This window comes from Athene noctua, chromosome 13 (assembly GCF_965140245.1).
Source record: "Athene noctua chromosome 13, bAthNoc1.hap1.1, whole genome shotgun sequence".
In the NCBI taxonomy this organism is placed as follows: Eukaryota; Metazoa; Chordata; class Aves; order Strigiformes; family Strigidae; genus Athene; species Athene noctua.
In genome coordinates this window covers 12,943,688-12,963,686 of record NC_134049.1, presented here as the reverse complement: position 1 = coordinate 12,963,686, position 19,999 = coordinate 12,943,688, and the positions used below count along the sequence as shown (strand labels likewise).

General features: G+C 53.1%; 2 protein-coding genes across 2 annotated transcripts; one reads left to right on the top strand and one right to left on the bottom strand.

Annotated features, from left to right (window-relative positions):
- Positions 1 to 10,230: 10,230 nt before the first annotated feature.
- On the bottom strand, positions 10,231 to 15,366 carry RASL12 (RAS like family 12). Its single transcript, XM_074917173.1, has 6 exons — positions 15,148 to 15,366; positions 14,153 to 14,418; positions 13,986 to 14,042; positions 12,771 to 12,844; positions 12,487 to 12,677; positions 10,231 to 11,645 (listed from the first exon to the last, which is right to left on the bottom strand). The coding sequence occupies exons 1-6, from the start codon at positions 15,243 to 15,245 to the stop codon at positions 11,261 to 11,263; spliced, it is 1,071 nt and encodes a 356-aa protein (XP_074773274.1). The 5' UTR covers positions 15,246 to 15,366; the 3' UTR covers positions 10,231 to 11,260.
- Positions 15,367 to 16,678: 1,312 nt separating this feature from the next.
- KBTBD13 (kelch repeat and BTB domain containing 13) lies at positions 16,679 to 18,530 on the top strand. Its single transcript, XM_074917316.1, has one exon. It carries the CDS (start codon positions 16,737 to 16,739, stop codon positions 18,177 to 18,179), a length of 1,443 nt encoding a protein of 480 aa, XP_074773417.1. The 5' UTR covers positions 16,679 to 16,736; the 3' UTR covers positions 18,180 to 18,530.
- Positions 18,531 to 19,999: the final 1,469 nt, after the last annotated feature.

The following is a 19,999-nucleotide window of genomic DNA, read 5'->3' as shown; positions in this document are numbered from 1 at the left end:
TATTTCACACACACGTGCACAAAAAAGCTCACAAATATTGCTTTCCTGCTGCATTTGAACTATGCTTTTTTTACATGGAAAAAGAAAACCCAGCCCTGAATGTTTAGTTATTCTGTAACCAGGCATTTCAGGTCAAAGACACAGAAGGGATCAAAAAAGATAAGCAAAATTAAAACGCCAAGGTCAGACAAGTTCTTCCTAAGAGTAGTGAAGACAAATCTGAGTAGGAAGCAGAACACAAATCAATGTCCTAATCTCCACTTTGCTTCCTAGCCAAAGACACTGAAAGTGTCTCCAAGAAGTAAAAAGATATCTCCCATTAAAGAGTGCCAGTGTTGTCAAGGGAAATACGAAATAAAACACAGCTGTTGCTGAAGAGATTGCTCCTGAGCGTGTTCGCAGTCCTCTGGAGGAGAGGATTACTGGGCACGAGGGCCAGCTCTAACCAGTGGGAAACTAGTTTTTTTTCCATGTACATCACACAGAGTTCTAAAGGCATCTTGGCCACCTACCTGCATCCTGACACTATTTTCTGAGGGGTGTGGGGAATGAAATAGGAGCCACTGTGCCAGTGCCCTAAGGCTTGTCCCTGACCCACGCCACTCCAGCCCAGGGAGGTGAGCAGAGGTGGTCCATCGCTTCACCACTGGCTGGTGGACATTGAACTTGCAGTAGGGCTTTGGGGGCCTCCCGTGTGAAAGGAGCTGTCAGACACCTCTTCTGCAAACAGCCCAAAGGTGGGATGGGACCCAAACGGCCACAGAGGAGCTACAGAGCTGCCTCTGACTTCCCAGGGGCTGCAGTCACTGGTCAGCTTTTTCCACCAGCTTTCAGAGACTTTGGCTGAGGGAAATACCAGTTACACCATTATCCCCATCTTCCACACAGCAACTGGGGAAATTATTTTTTTTTAAATTAAAATATAGATACATAAATCAAGCCACTTAGGAAATTGGGATGAAAAGGAACCTTCTGGGGCTTTGCAGTCACCCTCTACCAGTTACAGTCACCTCTTCACCATGGCTAGTGTCTCCATCCCTCTACTCAGAGATTGCACTACAGGGGCCAGGCATTCTCTCTGTGCCTTTCTCAAAGGCTGTGAGCCAGAGGATTTGGGTGTGTAGCTTGGGAGACCGCTTGCTGGCCTGTCACTGTATCCTGTCCCTGGCAATGGAAAGTTCACAATGACACTCTAAAAAACCATTGTGTAGTGTGATGGCACTTCTTAAATTATCCAGCTTGACATAAGGAGGAAAGTTTCCACGATTTCTAGCGTGGTGTGATGTCCCAGCTCAGTTTGCCTCTCCTAGCAGAGAGGAGCTTGTGTTTTCCTGGAGGATGTGTTTCTGAGTGAGAGCTCCCATCTGATTGTTGCCGGGCTGATGCTGAACAGTAGAACATCTCTGTTTGGGGAGTATGTGTGTCTGCTGGGTGAAATTTCACAGGGGCAGCCAGAGCAAGCTCTGAATCAGATGGGAGGTGGGATTCAAAGGAACGGGAACAGTGCCAAAGACACTTTATTTCAAGCTGGAAAACACCAAGAACAGGACAAACAGATGGAGACTGTGTCCATCTCCCATTAAGCTTATGCTAACCAGTACTAGCTGTGTGCTCCAAGCCCATCACCAAGAGCTATCTAGCTTGCTCTGCTGTGTGCAGCTCCACCCATGGATCAGGTAGTTCAGGGAGGAGGAATCCTCCTTTCCAAATGTGTCTGGCATAAAAGGACAGCACATCAGCCTTGGGACACTGCAAAGCCTCTTAGCAGACTTAGCCAACTGTTGCCAGTACCTGTGAAAGAGGGAGGCAAAATCTCTGATGGGTGAGTTGAGCTTTGCCTGCAAAATCGGTTGCTCTTATAAGATGCTCTGAGAGCCTTAGAATGATTGTTCACTAAAAAAACAAGGGTTCATCTGCTTTATCAGGACATGCTTCCTTTATGTAATGAGGACTGAGCCAGGCAGAGTGAACATTATCATTTATTTTAACCCCAGGGTAACTTATTACTGAGTGTCATTCTACTCAACATGCCCTTTTAATACCGGTTACGCCAATAGCTTGAGCAAATAAGCTGGAAGTTCCTGCGGTTCATTCTTTGGGAAAAGGTCGTTCACCTCATGCTGTAGATGGACCCGCTAAAGAGGTGTGTTTTTTTCAGGGACTGGAGTGAACCTCAACTGTTGGACCGGCCTTCACACATGACTCAGGAGCCGAATGAATCACAGCTCGTAGCCTACTGAGAGCAGGAGGAAAGGCAACCTTGTCGCCGTAGTAAGGCGCTGACCAGTGCTCAGAGGAGGCATCTTCAGACAGCAGTGCTTAAAGAAGAAATGTAACTTCCTCTCTGCTGGGAACTGCATGTTTCTGGTAAGTTAGCGGAGATTAACAGACATTCCTGCTGCACTAGCTGGTGGGTTAATTTATAGCTAGCTGTAAAGAAAGGCTTATTTATTTATTTCAGTTAGAAAGCTCAGATTCTTGGAAATTTTAAGAAGACTGTGTAACTTGTTTAAAGAGAGACTGAATGGCAAATGAGAAGCAGGCTGGGATAACTCCTGCATATGAACAGCCTGGAAAGCAGTCAAAGGAAAATACTTAATATAACTCAGATTTGCTCTTTAACTTTTGACTTTACAAAGGTTAAAAAATAGTACAGACTGCCTTCTTGCTCTAATTTTTTAAATATTAAACCATTTTCTTGTGTTCTTTAATTGAACTCAGTCCTTAATGTACCTTTATAAACTAACCTATCCATTTGTATCTCTCTGGTGTGCCATTGTATATCCTCTATGAACCCCAAAGACAGGGCATCCCACTTTTATAATGTGTTTGGAATAACTGATGCATTTTAATACAATTAGTTAAGATAAGATAACCACCAGAGAGAGAGTCTGGAAGACAAGAGGGGACTATTTTACAAAGACTGGGATGTTATAGGTGCATTGTCCCATATTATGTAGTGGGTAGAGTATCCACAAGGACATTATCATCTTAGCAAAAGCTCTACTTGATGGTCTTCCCAGAAGAGGTTTTTTCCCCATCTTTACTTACATCAATATAGTAATTATCTGAAGATTTCTCATTTGCAGAGTGGGGGCATCATCTGGCCTGGTAAGCAGCTGAATATTCATCCTGATAAAAACCAACACAGAAAGCACATGGTGGTTTCACAGCACTGTGTGCTGTGCCCTGGATGAAGAGTGTCCCCATGCAGCTGGGGACATGTGTGTTCCTGCATGGCACAGGCCGGTCACCGGGTTATGTCACCCTTTAGAGCACCGATACCTCACCTCTGCCTTGTGTGTGTGACAGGTCTCAGATCTCAAAGGGCTTCCATCACGAGGAAGGATTTTACTATTTAAGTGCTGGGATCAATATGTAGAGCAAAAAGCAGCCACTTGCCATTTTTCTTTATTTTCCCAAGATGTCATTGAGGACCACCAAAGTCCAGAGATCTTGGTTTTGAACAGGAGGATTTGGGGCAGCATTGGTGAGTGACTGTTCCTGAAGTATGTACAGCATACAAATTTTGCAGCTTTTGATGTGAAAATCCCATTTGCAAAAAGAAAGAAATTACAGAGTTGTTCAGGTGTAAATATAAACTCAAAATAAGAGGTAGAATGTTTCCTTGAGAGGTTCTGGCCTCTTTGTACCTCCTTCCATACGAGCATAAAACACAGGAGCCTTCTCTCATTTGAGCTTCCCATGTTGAACCCAATCTGGGAAACAACCTCAGAAGGGTCTTGGGTGGCTTCAGAGGGCTAGGAGACCAAAGTCCACAGCTTAGAGTTGTCTAAGGCCCGGATCTAGGGGCTCATCCCCATGCAAGAGCAGCCAGAGTGACTACTGAGACGTGCAGGCAGAGGAGCAACAGGGAAGACGTCATCCACTCTCAGCTTGTTTGGGCAAGCGGGATGTGGGCAGCAAGGCAGAGCAACTGTGTGGGGAAAGCTGGAGGTGACTAAATATCTCTCTTTCAAGCTAGAAGATCCAAACTCTCCAGAGCATATCCAGCCCAACTGTGGGACTCACTGTTCCCTTACTGGGGAAACTGGTGGTGCAGACAGTGCTCTGAGTCCTGCTCAGGCTCTCCACTGCGGTAGATACACTGGCCTGAGAACACTTTGATTTGTAGCTTTGATGAATGAATCTTCCAAACTAGTTTGCTCAGTTTGATGTAGATGTGAAAGATCTTTAAAATAACAGTGGTTTCCCTTAAAGTCTTTCACCTAAATTTCCTGGTAACGCACAATAAATATCCATTCTGCTACTGTATTGTACTTGAGACGTTTTGGCCTCCCATGTCTGGGAGGGATTTGGTGATGCCGAAGACTTTATGAAGTAGTGAAGTACTTCTAGAAGCGTTCTCAGCATCCCTGCTGTGCGTGGCAGTTTTAGTGTGGACACCAGGAGGTGGCCAGCAAGTTATGAAACGCCTTAGGAGAAAATCAGCAACATGCATGTCAAATATTCCTGTTTGCACAAAGGATTAGACAGAAGCCTTGCACAGCAAGATTTAGCACATTCAAGTGGCACTTCTTAGTAGGGTGTAACAGACTTATAACTTGATTTCATCGGCACCAAGGCTTTATTTCCTCCTTTCTGAGAAGTGATCCATATAAATAAGCTAAAGGTTACCTGGATGGTAAGGTAATTGGCATACCTAACTGCAGGGAGCAGCTTTACCCATATTTTCTGAAAAACAGCGTCAAAGTGAACCACGTGTTTGAGAGTCCTGTTCTCAAAGAATTGCTAACAGGTGGTTTTCTGGCAGCAGGGAGCAAGCCTGCATGCCTGGTTGGCTATAAAATGTGAACTTTGAATTGTGAAGACATTGAGAAGTGGGGAAAATAGTAGCAATCATTAGGTCTATAACCGATAGGACAAATGCTTCCCTGAGGAGTCAGCAGCAGCGTTGTTGACACGCCTGGCACGGTGGAATGTTCTTGTGAGCGATTGCCAGGGAACAGTTTCAGACAGCGTCAGGGCACACTACAAAGGTGGATAAAAGTTGAGAGTATCAGACAGTCATAAAAGTCTAAGTCTTCATGTAATAATTAATGGCCTGTGGGGCCAGTATGTCTGAGGGATGCATGTGTGTTGTGGTGTCATTCACCTGCAGGTGGGTGATGGTTCAGATGAGGCCAGTTTGCTGAGCAGTGGGCTAGGGAGAGCCAACCCAACTGTCTTAGAGTAACTCACCATGGACAGCCAGGGAAGCCTCTGCTTGGGTCAGCTCCCTCCAGAGGAGGCTGAAGAACTGAGGTGGACAAGCAGCCATAAAAAATGGATTGATACCACTGACAAATGAGGGACTGAAGGCGGTGAGCTTGGCTGGGGAGGGGCTGGCTCTCAGCAGCCAAGCTCACATCTGCACAGGGTCACCTAGGCAAGGGGTCCAACCCCAGGCAGTAGACCTGTGCCAGAGCCACTCTGCTATCGCCTCAGTGCCTCCCAGAATCACCATCTGTCTGCACCCCATCCTGACTCACATCCGCAGAAGAGAACAATGTCACAGCTGTGGGGGTACATCAGATCCCTCTCTGAACACAGAGCTGGAGTAGGAAGGAGAATCAGCATAAGTGCAGCATAATTTAAAATATCATCACTGTGCTTTTGTCTCATTTCATCTGCTGTAGACACCAGAAGAGAAACATTCTGGCCTGCCATCTCCAGTCCCTCTGAGTAATAATTTGTGTAACTTCCAGGGTTTCCACTGATAAAACCAGTGGCACCACACAGTGGGAGCTAGCAGGGGACACTGTGAGGTTATCCCTCCCTTCTTGTCTCTCTTTCCCAGGCATCTGGACACTGACAGAACTCTGGTGAAGACGTGATCCATCCCAGCTCACAGACAAATATGAAGTTCTTCTGGATAATCCCATTTTTCCTGCTGCAAGGTAGAGTCTTGTCTTATAGGATTATGGCATGGGTAAAGTAGGTCACATGTACCGAGGCTGTGTCTCTTCACAGGCTCTCACAGGCTCTCAGCATGGGTTACGACAAGACATTGACTGCAGAGTGAGTTCACAGGAGCTGGATGTACATGTGCAAGAGTTTCCAGCATTGTTCTATGACCTTACAAACACCTTACTGGCTGAGGGAAAAGACATACAGATAGTATTATGGCAAAGACATATTAAAGACCTTAACTTTCTGGAAATACAGTTTCTTCCTCTCCATGAGCACATTTTCTTCAGTATACACCAGCAGCAGCCTGGATCCACCATGGAGAAGGTTGCACCCACAGCACAGTTGCGGTCTCTTTGACACCAAGGAAGACACTTGACACATGGAGATTTGATTTTTTTAAAATCCAGTTTGGGACTTTGTGCACCTCTGCTCTTCAGAGGGATGTTCCAGCTGACACTTTAAGGTTAGACAGCCAAACTGGAAAGACCTGAGCCCCAAACCCTTGCTCCTCTGGCTCTCCAGAAACAGATGTTAGAGGCAGTTCCTAGTTCATCAAGCTGGAGCAAGACATCAGGGTGTCTGTTCCCAGAGGCAAAGCAGAAGCCAGCAATGAGGCTCACCAAAGGGTCTGAGCTTCCTCTGCCGCTTGGAACGAACCAAGAGAGCAGCCTCCCACCTCCCAGGACCAGCAGGAAGGGGCTAAGCCTGGGCCAGGCTGCATGGGGCTGTGGGCTGACAGTACCAGCACACCAAAGGGCCCAGCAAAGTTCAAGTCTAGGAGAGGAGCTTACTATCATCTCTTCTCTGGGGATCAGCTACAGATTCAGCTTTGAACAGAGCTCAGTGCCAGTTGCAAGGGCAAGTCTAGCTGGGCTTCCCAGGACCCACCTAAAAGGATGTGCTTGAGCCATGTTTTCTGAGAAGCATGGGATAGGGAGGGCTCAGCTGCAAGCCCAGTGGTCCTGACAGAGAGAGGCTGGACTGGAGGAAGTTTGTGTCTTTAATGTCTTTTGCCCTAGGCTGTTCCCAATTCCAGAGTTTTTTGTCATTCCCATCTGCCCTATACACTCTGTGTGCATATATGTCCTGTGCTAACGGGATGGCCACACTCATGTGCTGGTTTCTTTGCAGACACTGGAGCTTTTCTGATGAAAAATGCTAAAGTCAAGCTGTGTTTACAAGCCAGCCCGATGAATGGGAATTTATTGCTGGAGGACTGTAATCCAGAGTCAGATTTCCAGGACTGGTCTTGGCAAGGCAATTCCTTGATGAATCATGGCACGCAGAGCTGTCTCTCCGCGGTGGGGGCTGACAGAGTGCAGACAAGTCTCTGCGGCAGTGGGGGCGACACGAGCTGGGACTGCTTGAATTCGCTGCTCTCTCCTCTGGGCAGCAGCCAGGGCTACCTGGTGGCAAACAAGAAAGGAGTCACTCTCAGTAGCATGACAGGTCTCAAGGCCCGATGGCAAGATGTTGCAGGCAGGAGCGTGTGCAAGGAGAAAGCAGGTAAGTGCTGCACACCTGGGCACCAGTGGTACATATCTACATCTGTATGTACACACACACAGACACAAACACACACATGCTGCTGGGGAATGTGGAAAGACACAGTCAGTGCCCTGGGGTCCTTCTAACCCTGGGTGCCTCACTGTAATGGGACCTGCAGTGTGAGTTAGAAATGCTCTCCGCTTCTCAGTGCCTGAGATAAAGCTGTGCCCTCGTGGCTGTGTTCTGCCTGCTTGGAGAGACATGCTGGGCAGCCCTGGGAGCCATGGGGAAGACCATTTCTAGCCTGAAGTATCGCAGCAAGTGACTGTTGCATCCTTCTGCTCTTTTCCTTCACAGCCAGGGCAGAGCAAGACAGGTACTACGCTGCAGCCCTTGCCAGCACACAAGTGTATGACCACACAGCAGGCAACGCGACCCTTGTGCTGGGTATAAATCAAGAAGAGCTGGAGGAGCTGCTCTGGTTCTTCCGCAGAGAAGACCGTAAGTCGCATTGATGTTGTTGGGTTGAGAGTTGAAATAGAGATACGTGGTCCTTGGCTGCTAACCCTTCTGCTTAATGGAGGTGCCAAGGGAATTACCCAAGGAGGTGATTTACCCCAGATATACAAATCTCTCCAGAAGAAGCAGGCCATGGTGAAGACAGTCATGAGGCTTTGTTGAGTGTCTTGTCCCAGTGAGGGGTTCAACCTCTTTCCAGGCATATATCCTGCCAAGAGAGCAAAGGTCTGGAATGACCAGTGATTTTGGTAGGGTGGAGGGAGCAGGTTGATATGAGCAGGTCAGTGGCCCGAGGATCGTCTTCAAAGCCACAAAAATCAAGGGCTCAGCATCCACTGCCGTCCGCGCTGCACACCCCGCCCGGTGTTCGAAGGCAAAATCTACCCGCCAGAGCATGGCAGCGGCAAGAAAGGCTGCATGGTGGAGAGGCCCTTCTAGCAGCGCTCCTGGTGGGATGCTGCAGCTCCTGGCCTTGCTCCCACCCTGGGGCACAGCCACTCCCAGCTCTCAGGCAGGGTTGAAAAGGCACATGTGGTCAGAGTGAGAGAGACAGAGCCCAAGGCAAGGGACTGGGAGCGGCAGAAAGCAGTTGTGTAAGTCTCCTGCCCAGGGAGGGAGAGTTCCCTGAGGTTATCCCCAAAAATGTGGTCTGGGTGCTCTGTTCTGAGTACTGAGCTGGACAGCAGCACCTCTGCCCTTATCCTACAGCCCAGCCATGGCACTCTGAGCTTGAGTATCCTCAGAAAACTCCTGGCTGTGCTCTGCGGGTCACACTGCTCTGTGCATGCTAATGCTGCCTCTCTGTACTTTCCCCCAGCATCACTGTGGAATTACTCCATCCTTGTGCTTTCCTTCGTGGCCATGATTTTGGGTCTTTTCCTTCTATCCATTAACATTGTGAAAAACAGGTGAGACATGAAAATTCAAGGGTCTTTTGGTGTGTGGTGGTGTGCTGAACCCCCCGCCCCAGGCAGACAGATGTGGGTTTGGCAGGGCAGGGCAGTGTGCTGAGACGCAGGGCAGGACAAGCCCTGAGTGATGGGGAGAAGAGCAAAGAGAAACTCCCTGTGCTTCATTGTAAAACCTTGCCTGGCTCCCTGCTCTCCTCATGTGTCACTCAGAATGAGCCACTTTCCTTCTCCAGGCCCCGGATCCTCAGCAGTAAAACACCTGCAACAGCTCTTCAGGGCTGTTGGGAGGGAAGCGAGATGCAATGTGAAGTGTGAGGTGCTCTCCCATAAATACAGGGGCTCTGGAGAAGGACTCCCCAGCCTTTTCCCAGCTGTGTTCCCCAATATTCCCCTGGGCTATACTGCTGTACAACAACCCTGCAGCTGAGGAGCAACTTGGTGTTTTCTACAGCAAGAAAAGTTACATCTGGGTGAGAGTTTTTGTCTTAAAATGAGAGAAAAAGAGTTAATGTTACAAGTGTGCCGTGCTCTCAGTTTAATGATGGCTTGCCAGGTGTTACTGCCTCACTTTGGGCGATGTGTGAACCCCGTGGCTGTGTGTACTCAAACATTTCAGACTATTTCTGTGACAGTGCAGCTGCCAGGGTTTGCCCCTTCCCACGGCCGAGGTGTGAAGAGATGGATGTGACCATCACGGGGGGTAGATACTTGCCCCCACACGGAGGCTTGCTGTTTCACTCCGCCTTTCCTTTTTATGTCTTTCCTGCAGAAAAAGGAAGATCTACGTGTTCAGAGAAGCAGTGCAAACCACGCAGCAGGCTGAGCTGGAAGCCAAGCAAGCCTTGATGCCTCTGCAGGAAAACAGCCCGGATGAACCCCGCAAGCAGGAGCCAGTGCCCCAGGATCAGAGATTGGGAGAAGTGGTGGTCCAGTGGAAGGATGGGACCATCACGTCTCTCTATGCAGAGAGCTCTGAGGATGCCTTATAATGGCAGCTGAAGTCAAAGCCCTAAGGAATATATCAGAATGTCTCAATTCATAGTGGTGGAAGTTTAAAAATGCAGTTTAGCCTGGAGAAACAGGAAAAAAAAGCAGCAGAAGCGGCTCTGGACTTGAGGCAAAGCTGTGTGTGCCCTGGATCAGCTCCTGGCTGGCTGGTCGGTACCTACTGCTCTCAGCTGCCTCCAGCCTCCTCTCCTGCACCCACTTCACCCCACCCTCAGATGCCACCTGCCCCCGCTGCAAACAGTGGGAGCTGAGCCGGGGCGGGAGGTGGGAAGTGGGAAGTGGGAAGAAGTGAGAAGCTTTTCCTGCGGACAGCCAGGGAACGTGCTGTCACGTCCCATCAGGAAAACAGCCACGCTGAAGCGGAGGTGCTTTTGTGTTCTTTTCAGAAATTGTCTTTATTAAAATACTTTCTAAAGTGGTTGATTGAAAACCCATATTGAATATCTCTCTCTCTTGATAAGGACATATATATATATATATATATATAATGTACAAATATACACGTGGATATTTTACTCTGCAGAATAACTGCAACTCCAGGGAGAAGCAGAGCATTTAACCTGAAACAGCAAATGAAACTGAACGCGCAGCCCTTGGCCCTGGCTTGGGCACAGGTAGACTCTGGTCTGCTTTTAGGATTCATTCACACCTATCACTGGGCACTTGTAGAAGCCATGAAATAATTTAAGAGCTCTTTGGAAAGACATCAGTCTTTTAAACAAAGGCTTATTCAGAGCATGTCCTTGTCAGTGAAGCATCACTCCTTGCAAAGCCTTTGAAAAGGAACAATATAGTGTAAAAAGTTGATTAAAAAACCCAGCTATTTTGGTATGACTTATTTCAATGCATGGGAATGAGTTTCGGGACACATGAGGCCTTTAGTCAACTGAAACAATATCTGCACCTTTCTTGTTTGGATTAAAAAAAAAATAATTCCTCCTACTTATTGCTCAGTTGGGGGACCCGTGAGACAAACGAGACGGGTGCCTCTGTGCTCGATTAATGATTAATTCCCCCTTTCTGGGCTCTAAGGTGCCCAAGTCAGGTGGGGGGCCCTGGGGATGTCCCTTGCCCTCCCGGTGGTGCCCCTGGCTCCAGCTGCTCAGGGAACCACCCAGATCCGCAGGGAAAGCCGGGCTGGTTCCCGGTGCCTGCAGCAGGACAGGGTGCAAACACCGCAGCAGCACTTGTCCAGGTGGGGACGTGAGCTGGGGCAGGGGCAGGTGGAGTGATCCTCTTGGCACCCCATTTGCTCACCACATCCCCACCGCAGGCTTTGCCCTGACACGGAGACTGGGGCCACCGTCCACCAGTGGCTGCTGCGATGCCCATGAGTCTGTCATGGCTGGTCTCAGCACTTGTGGAGCCAGGGGGTCATGGGATTCTCTTGCCACCCCCTCCACAGCCTGCAGGGACGGGTCTTAAAATATCTTGAAGCCTTTCAGCAAGGTGAGCGTGGGAGCTTTCCTCTTGCTCTGAGCCCGCGAGGACTTGACGGTGACCAGCTTGGCCTGGGCCACCGAGGGGATCTCCTTGTAGTTAACGGTGGAAAAGGTGTTGAAGGTGCAGCTGGCCAAGCCGTGGCGGGTGGGCAGGGCGAGCGGCGTGGCCACCGGCGGGCAGGGCTGCTCCTCGGTGATGAAGAGCGGCCGGGCAGGCGTGTTCCGCTCCGCCTGGCGCCGCACCTCCCGCACAGCTTCATGGAAGACGTGCTGCACCCCCACGAAGTCCTGGCACGCCGACACCTCATAGAAGAGGCACCCAAACCGGCTCGCCAGGGACATCCCTTCGGCTGCGGGCACCTGCCTGGTGAGAGCGGAGGGGATGGGTGCAGCATTCCTCGGGGCACTGCAACCATCCAAAAAGGGGAGCGAGGGGTGCAGGTGGGGAGCAGCAGACTCCATACCCTTTGTCTGTTTCCTGGTGAGCACCAGGGCAGCACCCACTTGTCCCCCATCCTGGGACAAGCAGGGGACATGGTTCCAAAAGGGTTTTGTCTTTTCTGAAATCCCGGAGTAATGGGCTGCGTGGGTCCCTGGGGGGGTCATGCCCATCAGGGACGTGTGCCAGGGACACAGGGGGGCTGGATGCGATGGCATCACGCTGAGCAGCGTGGAGGAGATGGGGCAGGTCCTCGCCGCGGGGAGGGGGAAGCCTCCTGCCAGAATTCATGCTGGGAGTGTGGGGAGGTTCGGCAATGCGTGGGAGGGGTTCATGTGACTCAAGGACCCGTGGAACCAACATTCAGCACGGCCCTGGAGTGGCACAAAAGGCCAGAAAAACACACCGGGGACATCCAGTCCTGGCAGCGGGAATGGGGCGAGGAAGCGCTCCAGGGAAAGGGCACATCTAGAGGGGACCGAGGAGCTGGAGCGGGCTCAAGGCCCGTCCAGGGACAGTGACACTGCCTTACCACGCAGCCAAAATCATCCTGCTGAATATACCAACAGACTCAAAATAAGAACAACCCTCCCCAGGCACAAGAACAGGAACCTCAGAGGTGTGGGAAGACATGGCAAATACCGACGGGGGTGGAAATAACCACAAAAAATTTAGATTTGGTTTTTGCAACCCAGCTGGATGGATGGGGGGGATCTGTGAGCTCTCCCCCCGCTGAGAAAAAATAGCCTTGCCCTGCACCTGATACCTGTACTGCTCCATGTCCAGCTTGTTGCCCAGCAGGAGCACGGGGCAGCGGCGCTGGCAGCCCCTCGCATGCAGGGCGAGGACCTCCAGGTAGCTCTGGCAGCCCTCAAAGCTCTTCCTCTCATCGATGCTGTAGACGACAAGGAAGGCGCTGGCCCAGCACAGGTAGCGCTCGCAGTTCCCGGGGCCATCCTGGGGGTGAGAGGAGTGGCTGATCCATGGTCCAGCCGTGGTCCAGCCACGTCACGCTGGGCGTTTGGCACCCACAGTGCCCCGGTGCCTCACCTGGTCGGCTGTGTCCATCACCTTCAGCAGCACAGGCTGCTGGTCCACCAGCTCCTCCGAGGCGTATGTGTCCTCTGCAAGGAGAAGGGTGGTTGTGAGGATGGGCTGGGGTATCCCGTCTTCTCCAAAGCCAAGCAAAACCTGGGATGCTTGGGACACCATGGAAAAATCTCAGCCCCTGATGAGAAGCATCCTCCACCAACGCCTCCCACTTCGCTCCTTCCTGAGACAATGTTGGGGCGGGGGGGGCTGGCAATGATGCCATCTAGGAGCAGTTACTTCTCCCTCCATGTCGCAAGCGTGGGCTCCCCTGGGAGGAGGGAGGGGAAGGAGCCCGGCACGGTCATCACTGTGCCCGGAGCTCAGCCCTTATCTAAATGACACGACCTGGCAAGATAAAGCAAGCTAGGGGCTTGACACTGGGGCTGTTTCCCAATAAATCAGGCAAAAAGAGCACCCCTTTCTTTTGGAAGGGGGGCAGGCAGGGAGAGCCTCTGAGCTGTTCCCCTGGGAGAATGATGCCTTCTCCGTCCGGGTCCTAACAGATGCATTTCGGAAAGGTTTTGACGTGGGAAGATGAAACCACATTCCCAAAAAAGATCTGAGAAGGAAAGGATTTATCCTTCTTTCCTAAGAGTCGCTGAGTTATTAGGGGCTGGAGTCAGTTCCTGGACAAGGTCCATATCTCCGTAATGTCCCCGATAAATCATTTATGGTTCTTCCCTGCACCCTGGAGTCAGGCCTAGGAAAATAGTTATTAATTACTCAAACGAGTGGAAAAAAAAATGCCCAGAACCATTTTCTGCAAAGCGCAGCCCCGGGGCTGCCCACTCTGCAGCCCCCACTCGCTCCCCCAGCCCTTTCCTTGCCCAACACCCCCAGGAGCAAGTAAGAATCACGAGATGCTCCCCAAGGACCCCCAATAATTCAGCTTTCAGTTTCTTTGGAGTGATGTAAGTTGCCAGTGTTCCCCCGTGGGACATGACCGCAGAGAGCGTGCTGCTTTCACCTCTGTTTTTACAGGCGAGTTTGGATCAAATCCAGCCCTTCTGCTGTTTTTCATGTAATTTTGGGTGGTTTGGGGTTTTTTTCCCCTTAAATGCCATATTCGTGGGAAACACAGGAGATGGGAAGGATTGGGACGGATGCTCCGTGGGAGCTCATGAGGGACACCGGGGGGGGGGAGCAGAAACACCCGTGGAGAAAGCATCTTACCCAAGTTCGGATCATATTCGCTTATGAACCTCTTGGTTAGAAACTTCACGGTCAGAGCTGCAGGAGGTGAAAGAGGTGGGTGAGGCAGGTGTGTCCCCCCTGGCACCGGCACCCTGGCACCCTCCCGATGCCCAGCCATCCCCGTGGCGGCAGGGCGCCCGTCTCACCTGACTTGCCGGCCCCCCGGCACCCCAGGATGGCCACGTTGCACTCGGTGAGGGGGCTCTGGGGTGGCCGCTCGCCACCGGCTCGGGGTTTGCCGAACATCGAGGACATCCTCCGTCCTGCGGGAGAGAGCCGGGGGGACGTGGGGCACCCGCTGCCATGCCGGATGGGGACCTTCTCGCCGCCTGGCTCGTGGGGTGCCCCAGCCTGGGGGAAAGGGGGGCTCAGCGGCACCAGGGAGGGGGATCCACTCGCCTCCATCCGCAGCCTGGAGTCAGAGTGGCCGGCATCACCATCCCGCCCAAGCAGAGAGAGCGACCCCCTCCTCCTCATCCCTCCACCCACCCTTCGCACCCCAGAAAGAGAAGAGAAACGCAGACTCCCACCTTCGAACCCGCCGCCGGAGGAGACGCGGGGCTCGCCGGGGTGCTCGGGGGGCCGAGGCCGGGACTGGGGGAGCAGCAGGCGCTGCACCGCGGGACTGCCGATGAATGAGGCAGGCGGAGGCGAGCGCAGCTCCCGCCGCCCGGGCCCCAGCCAAACTCCTTGTAAGGAAAGCTGCCGCGCCGGCGCCGGGCTGGACACACTGCCCTGGCCACCCCGAGGACGGTCCCCCCGGCAGGGCACACGCCAGCCCCCCAAGCTCCCAGGGCTTCGGGCAGTGACGCCCCCAGTCCCCAAACCCACCACGCCTCCGCTCAGCGGCCACCTCGTCATGTCCTTGGCACCTTGTCGTGTCCCCAGCAAGCAAAAGCCAGGTCCCGCTCCCCTGGGCTGAGGCCGGTGCACTCATTACACCTCCCACAGGCGGGAGCGGCACCCGGGAGCGATGCTGCCTGCGCTGCCACCGTGCCCACCGCTTGCCCAGCTCCTTCGCATGCATTGAAGCACAGCCACCTTCTGCTGCTGGCAGAGGCTTTGCAGGGGGAAAAAAAGCCCTTTTTCCACCCAAAAGGCACAATCCCGAGGGGGAAAGGGGAGCACAGGGAGTACTCACCGCTGCCCGCACCAAGCCATCAGCCGGCACCCAGCGGGCTCCGAGCCCGAGTAGGTGGCGGAGGCTGAAGTCAGCGTTGTCATGGCGATCGCAGCCATTTGGGATGGGGCTCAGCGCCCGGGACCGCAGGATACGGCCCCTAAACCGGCCCGAGGGATTTCTATGGGGGGCCGTAGCCGGGGGGTGAAGGCTGCTCCGTGGCCATGCGGGGCTGCTGCGCCGTTGGGATTATTGCCCGTTAATGCAGGCAGGATATTTTTAAACCCTCCCAAAATAGTCTGGGAGTGTGGAAGTCCCTGCAAGCCCCGGGGATGGGGAGGACGGGGATCACTGCTCTGCGGGATGCAGAGCCCCTTGGGGACCCCCGGCTCCCAGACCCCTCTGGACACAGGTCAAAGATGCTTGAAAGCAATCAGAGCTAAATGTGGTGTTTTAAGCTGGGTACTCAAAAGGCCCAATGACAGTAACACAAGCTCAAAGCTCTCACCTTCTCCCCTAAACTGAGATTTTTTTGGGGGGAACCTGCTGAGGCCATAATTCTGGGGCAATTACTTTGCTGTCACATGGTGCCCCGGGAGCTCCCAGCTGATGGGATGGGGGGGTTAAGGAGAAAGGAAAAAATATACCTTCAACAGGGTGGGCTGCTTGGTTTCAATTATGCATTAAAACTAAACATGAGCTGCAGGTGGCCATGAGGAGACGCGGGGAGCAGCCTCCCAGGTGAGCCCTGTTGCTGGCCCTCCTTGGCACCCCACAGCAGAGGCCAAATGGGGTTTCTGCCCAGCAAAAGCTGTGAATAGTACACAAACGAGTGATGTGCCACAAACTAACACTTTTCTCCACCATCAACCTCCACGTGAATCACAGGGGTTGTCTCTGCCCGCAGCCGGGCTTTACGGAGAATGGGGCTGGAGGGGACTTTTTTGGCGAGAAGGGGTTGCTGCACTTCATTTTCCTTGCCACAGGATCCTCAGATCAAGCTGGTTTAAGGGTCCTTGCACCCGGGATGGATGTTTCTCAGGTTGCTCGATGCCTCCTCCCTGCAGAGGGTGGCAAAGGGACTGGCCCCATAAAGGTCTCTCTCTGCCCGTGGCCACACTCAGAGGGCAGCAAGCCCCTTTCCCACAGCTGGGCTGGACCACACCAAGATTTGCTGGCATCAGTTACCTCCCTGTGGCCATAACCCCCACATTTTAAGGGGGGGGTGGGGGTGGGAAATTGTGTGGCAACGTGCTCTTCCCAGCCATGCAAACATGTTGCCTTCCCTGAGGTGGGGACCGTCCCTTCAGGACATTGCAAGGATGATGCCTGAGAGTGGGGAGAGCAAAACCCATCTGCCCTGGCAGAGGAGCCGTGATAGAGCCGGGCATCTCCGCTGTGACCTGCGCTGGCCGGTGACGTCGGGGCCCTGCCTGTGTTTTGGGTGGGCAGCTGAGCTCGGCGGATGCCTTTGAAAGGCCCGGTCACGAGCTCGGCTATCTTTAGCTGAAGGTATTTATATTCCAAGGCAGTGGCGTGGCGGCCGCTGGGCAGCACAGAAAAGGCATCAAAGGGTGGTGGAAGCAGCGGGGGCTGCGCCGGGACACGGCATGGAGGAGCATCGGGTGCTGCCCCACACCCCCCAAGAGCTGCTGAGCCCCTGGTTGAGGATGACCCCAGAGGAGGAAGGCTCCCAGGCAGGGCCCCCAGAGCGGGTGTGTATCTGGGTGGAAGAGCAGTCGTTCTGGGTGGAGAAGACCCTGCTGGTGGAGAGCAGCGAGTACTTCCGTGCCCTCTTCCGCTCAGGCATGAGGGAGAGCACGCAGGAGGAGATCGGGCTGGGGGAACTGAGCGCAGCCGGGTTCCTCGCCATGCTGCGGGTGTTGGCGGGTGAGAGGCCCATCCTCAGCAGTGAGGAGACCTTCCAGGCAGTTGAGTGTGCCGCCTTCCTGCAGGTGAAGCCCTTGGCCAAGTACCTGATCCACTCCATCAACTCCGACAACTGCATCCTGCTGTACCAAGCTGCCGCCATATTTGGCCTCTTGGACCTCTTCCACTGCGCCGCGCTCTACATCAGGGACAGCTACGCCGAGCTGAAGGAGTACCTGGACTGCCTCTCCACTGACTTGCTGGCCTACGTGGAGACCCTCCTGCCCAGCACTTTCGTGGCAGTGGGAGCCCACACGCCCACCTTCGAGTTCCTGGAGGACCTCTCCAGAACCATCTGCTACTTGGATGAGGAGACCAACACATGGAGGACCCTCTCCTGCCTGCCGCTGAGCGCCAGCACATTCCTAGCCGGCATGGCGACCATGGATAATAAGATCTACATAGTAGGTGGCGTCTATGGGGCCAGCAAGCAGGTGGTGGAGAGCAGCTTCTGCTACGATGCTGATGCCAATGCCTGGAGCGAGTTCCCCAGCCCTCATCAGCTGCGCTATGATGTCCGGCTGGTGGGCCACGAGGGCTACCTCTACGCCATTGGTGGGGAGTATGAGAAGATCTCACTGAAGTCCGTGGAGAGGTATGACGTGGCCTCCAGCACCTGGACATTCATCTCTGACCTGCCCCAGCCAAGCGCGGCAGCCCCCTGTGCCCAAGCCATGGGGCAGATCTTTGTTTGCTTGTGGAAGCCACTGGACACTACTGTCATCTATGAGTACGAGACCCAGCGAGATGCATGGCTTCCTGTCACTGAGCTCAAGCGGCACCAGAGCTACGGGCACTGCATGGTGGCCCACCGTGACAACCTCTATGTCATGCGCAACGGCCCCTCAGATGACTTCTTGCGTTGCGTCATTGACTGTTTCAACCTGACATCGCGGCAGTGGACCGCTCTGCCTGGGCAGTTCCTGAACAGCAAAGGAGCTCTCTTCACTGCCGTCATCAGGGGTGACACTGTCTACACTGTCAACAAGATGCTGACGCTCCTCTACTCTGTGGAAGAGGAGACCTGGAGGTTCAAGAAGGAGCGGGCAGGTTTCCCGCGCAGCGGCTCCCTGCAGACCTTCCTCCTGCGGCTGCCGAGACGTGACCATGACATTGCAATGTAGGTGGCCACCCATCCCACATCAGGGTGCTCTCTCCTTGCACGTGGCCTTGACTCCACATCTGTTGCTCCCCCGGGCTTCTCTCCTCCTCCGAGGAGCCATGCTCAGGTCCAGGGATGTGTCATATTGGGCCTTGGAGGTGACACTAGACCCTGCCAAGAGGGAAAGCGGCTTCAGGCAGCTGCTGCCTGCCTCTACCTGCACTGCATGGGCTGTGTGCAAAGTCCTACCAGACGTGGGCTCACGAGCCAACCGCAGGTAGGGTTTTGTGGCTTCTGCAGAGGACAGATACCAGAGAGATGCAAATATGGTTTTTATTTATTCTGACCACACTCTGAAGGTGTGCAGCATCCCACCTCCTCTCTGCTCTGATGGGAAATCCCAGAATTAAAAGGAAAGCTATAAAAAAAAAAGTGGGTTTCATTACTCTTTGGGTTTGGTTTTTTTTGCCCCCCCCCTTTCTGAAGGAAAATACCTCCTAACAGGATCCACGTCAAGGCTCCCTCCTACCCGCTGAATGCTTTTTCAGCTGCGGCTCTGTTTCAGTCGTACGTGGGAGCACGGTTCCCATGCAGCCCTGCGCTCCCTGGGGAGATCTCCATGGCCGCTCCCAGACGTAGCCAGGGTCCTGGGAGGAGGTGGGGAGGTGGGGGAGTGAGGAAAGCATGTGCTGGGCATAGGGTGCTTAATGCACTGAGGGGTTTCCGGGGCCCATCCATCACCCCCCCCCAAAGTGCATTAGCCAGCTGTCGTCTCCTTTAGGCTTGTCTGCCAAGCCCCAGCACGGACCCAATGGGGTGGCAAGTGCTGGCGCTCATTGGAGGCTCATTTGAGCCAAGACAGAGTCTTTTTAGGACATGGCAAAGCTTGGAAATACAGAGGGAGGGAAGGGAGAGCGCACCACCGCTGAAGGGTGATGCCAGGCTTGCAGAGGTCTTCTCCACTAACAGAGCTCTGTAAGCAGATGAGCTGTTCTCATGAGATACCACTCCCTGGTACTGGAGGTTGATAGCCCTCACCACCAGCTCGGGGATGGCTGGAGAAGGCAGAGCTGCCCTTTGTGACCGCAGCACTGCTGGGAGACCTGCAGGGACCAGGCCAGCAGCAAACCCAGCCCATGGCTCAGCTGGTTTCCCTCTGTGGGGCAGGCTTTGGGCTGCCCGTGCCATCCTGGCCGAAGCAGAGCGGAAGGGAATACCAGCTGGGATGCCTCAAATACCTCCGCTGTTGACCCTTGCCAAGTTCTCAGCAATTTCAAAACACTTACCGCAACTGAGGAAAAAACCCACACAACACAACCACAAACCAAAACAAACAAGAAAACCGCAGCTCACATCCATGGCCAGATTAAAACCTGCTTGATGTGCCTTGTCCCCATTTGCCCTCTGCCACTGGGTCAGCCACCATCCCACTGTCACCCCTCGGACGGGGACCACAGCTGGTGGAGGTGCAGGTCTGATGGTGGCTCAGGGGAGACAGGGAACACTGATGGACATCACCCAGCTCTACACTGTGCCACAGCATTAGCTAAGTGGCGTCACTATCCTCGGGGGGACCGTTAGCAGAAAGCCCATCAAGTCAAATCCTTGTTCCCTTCCTAGACGAAGCAAATCAACATTTCACGTTGCCTTCTCCTAACTGGAAGCAGCACATGGAAGCAGGCCACTTCAAAACCATTTTAAATTGAACAAACAGCTTCAACTCTCCATTAAAATAAAGTTAAAACAATTCTGTTACTAAAATATTTATGACAGGCTCCTGTGGCTAACCTGGGACAGCTGAACTTGGCAGGCTCTCCCCTTCCCTCCAGCTCTGACACCACC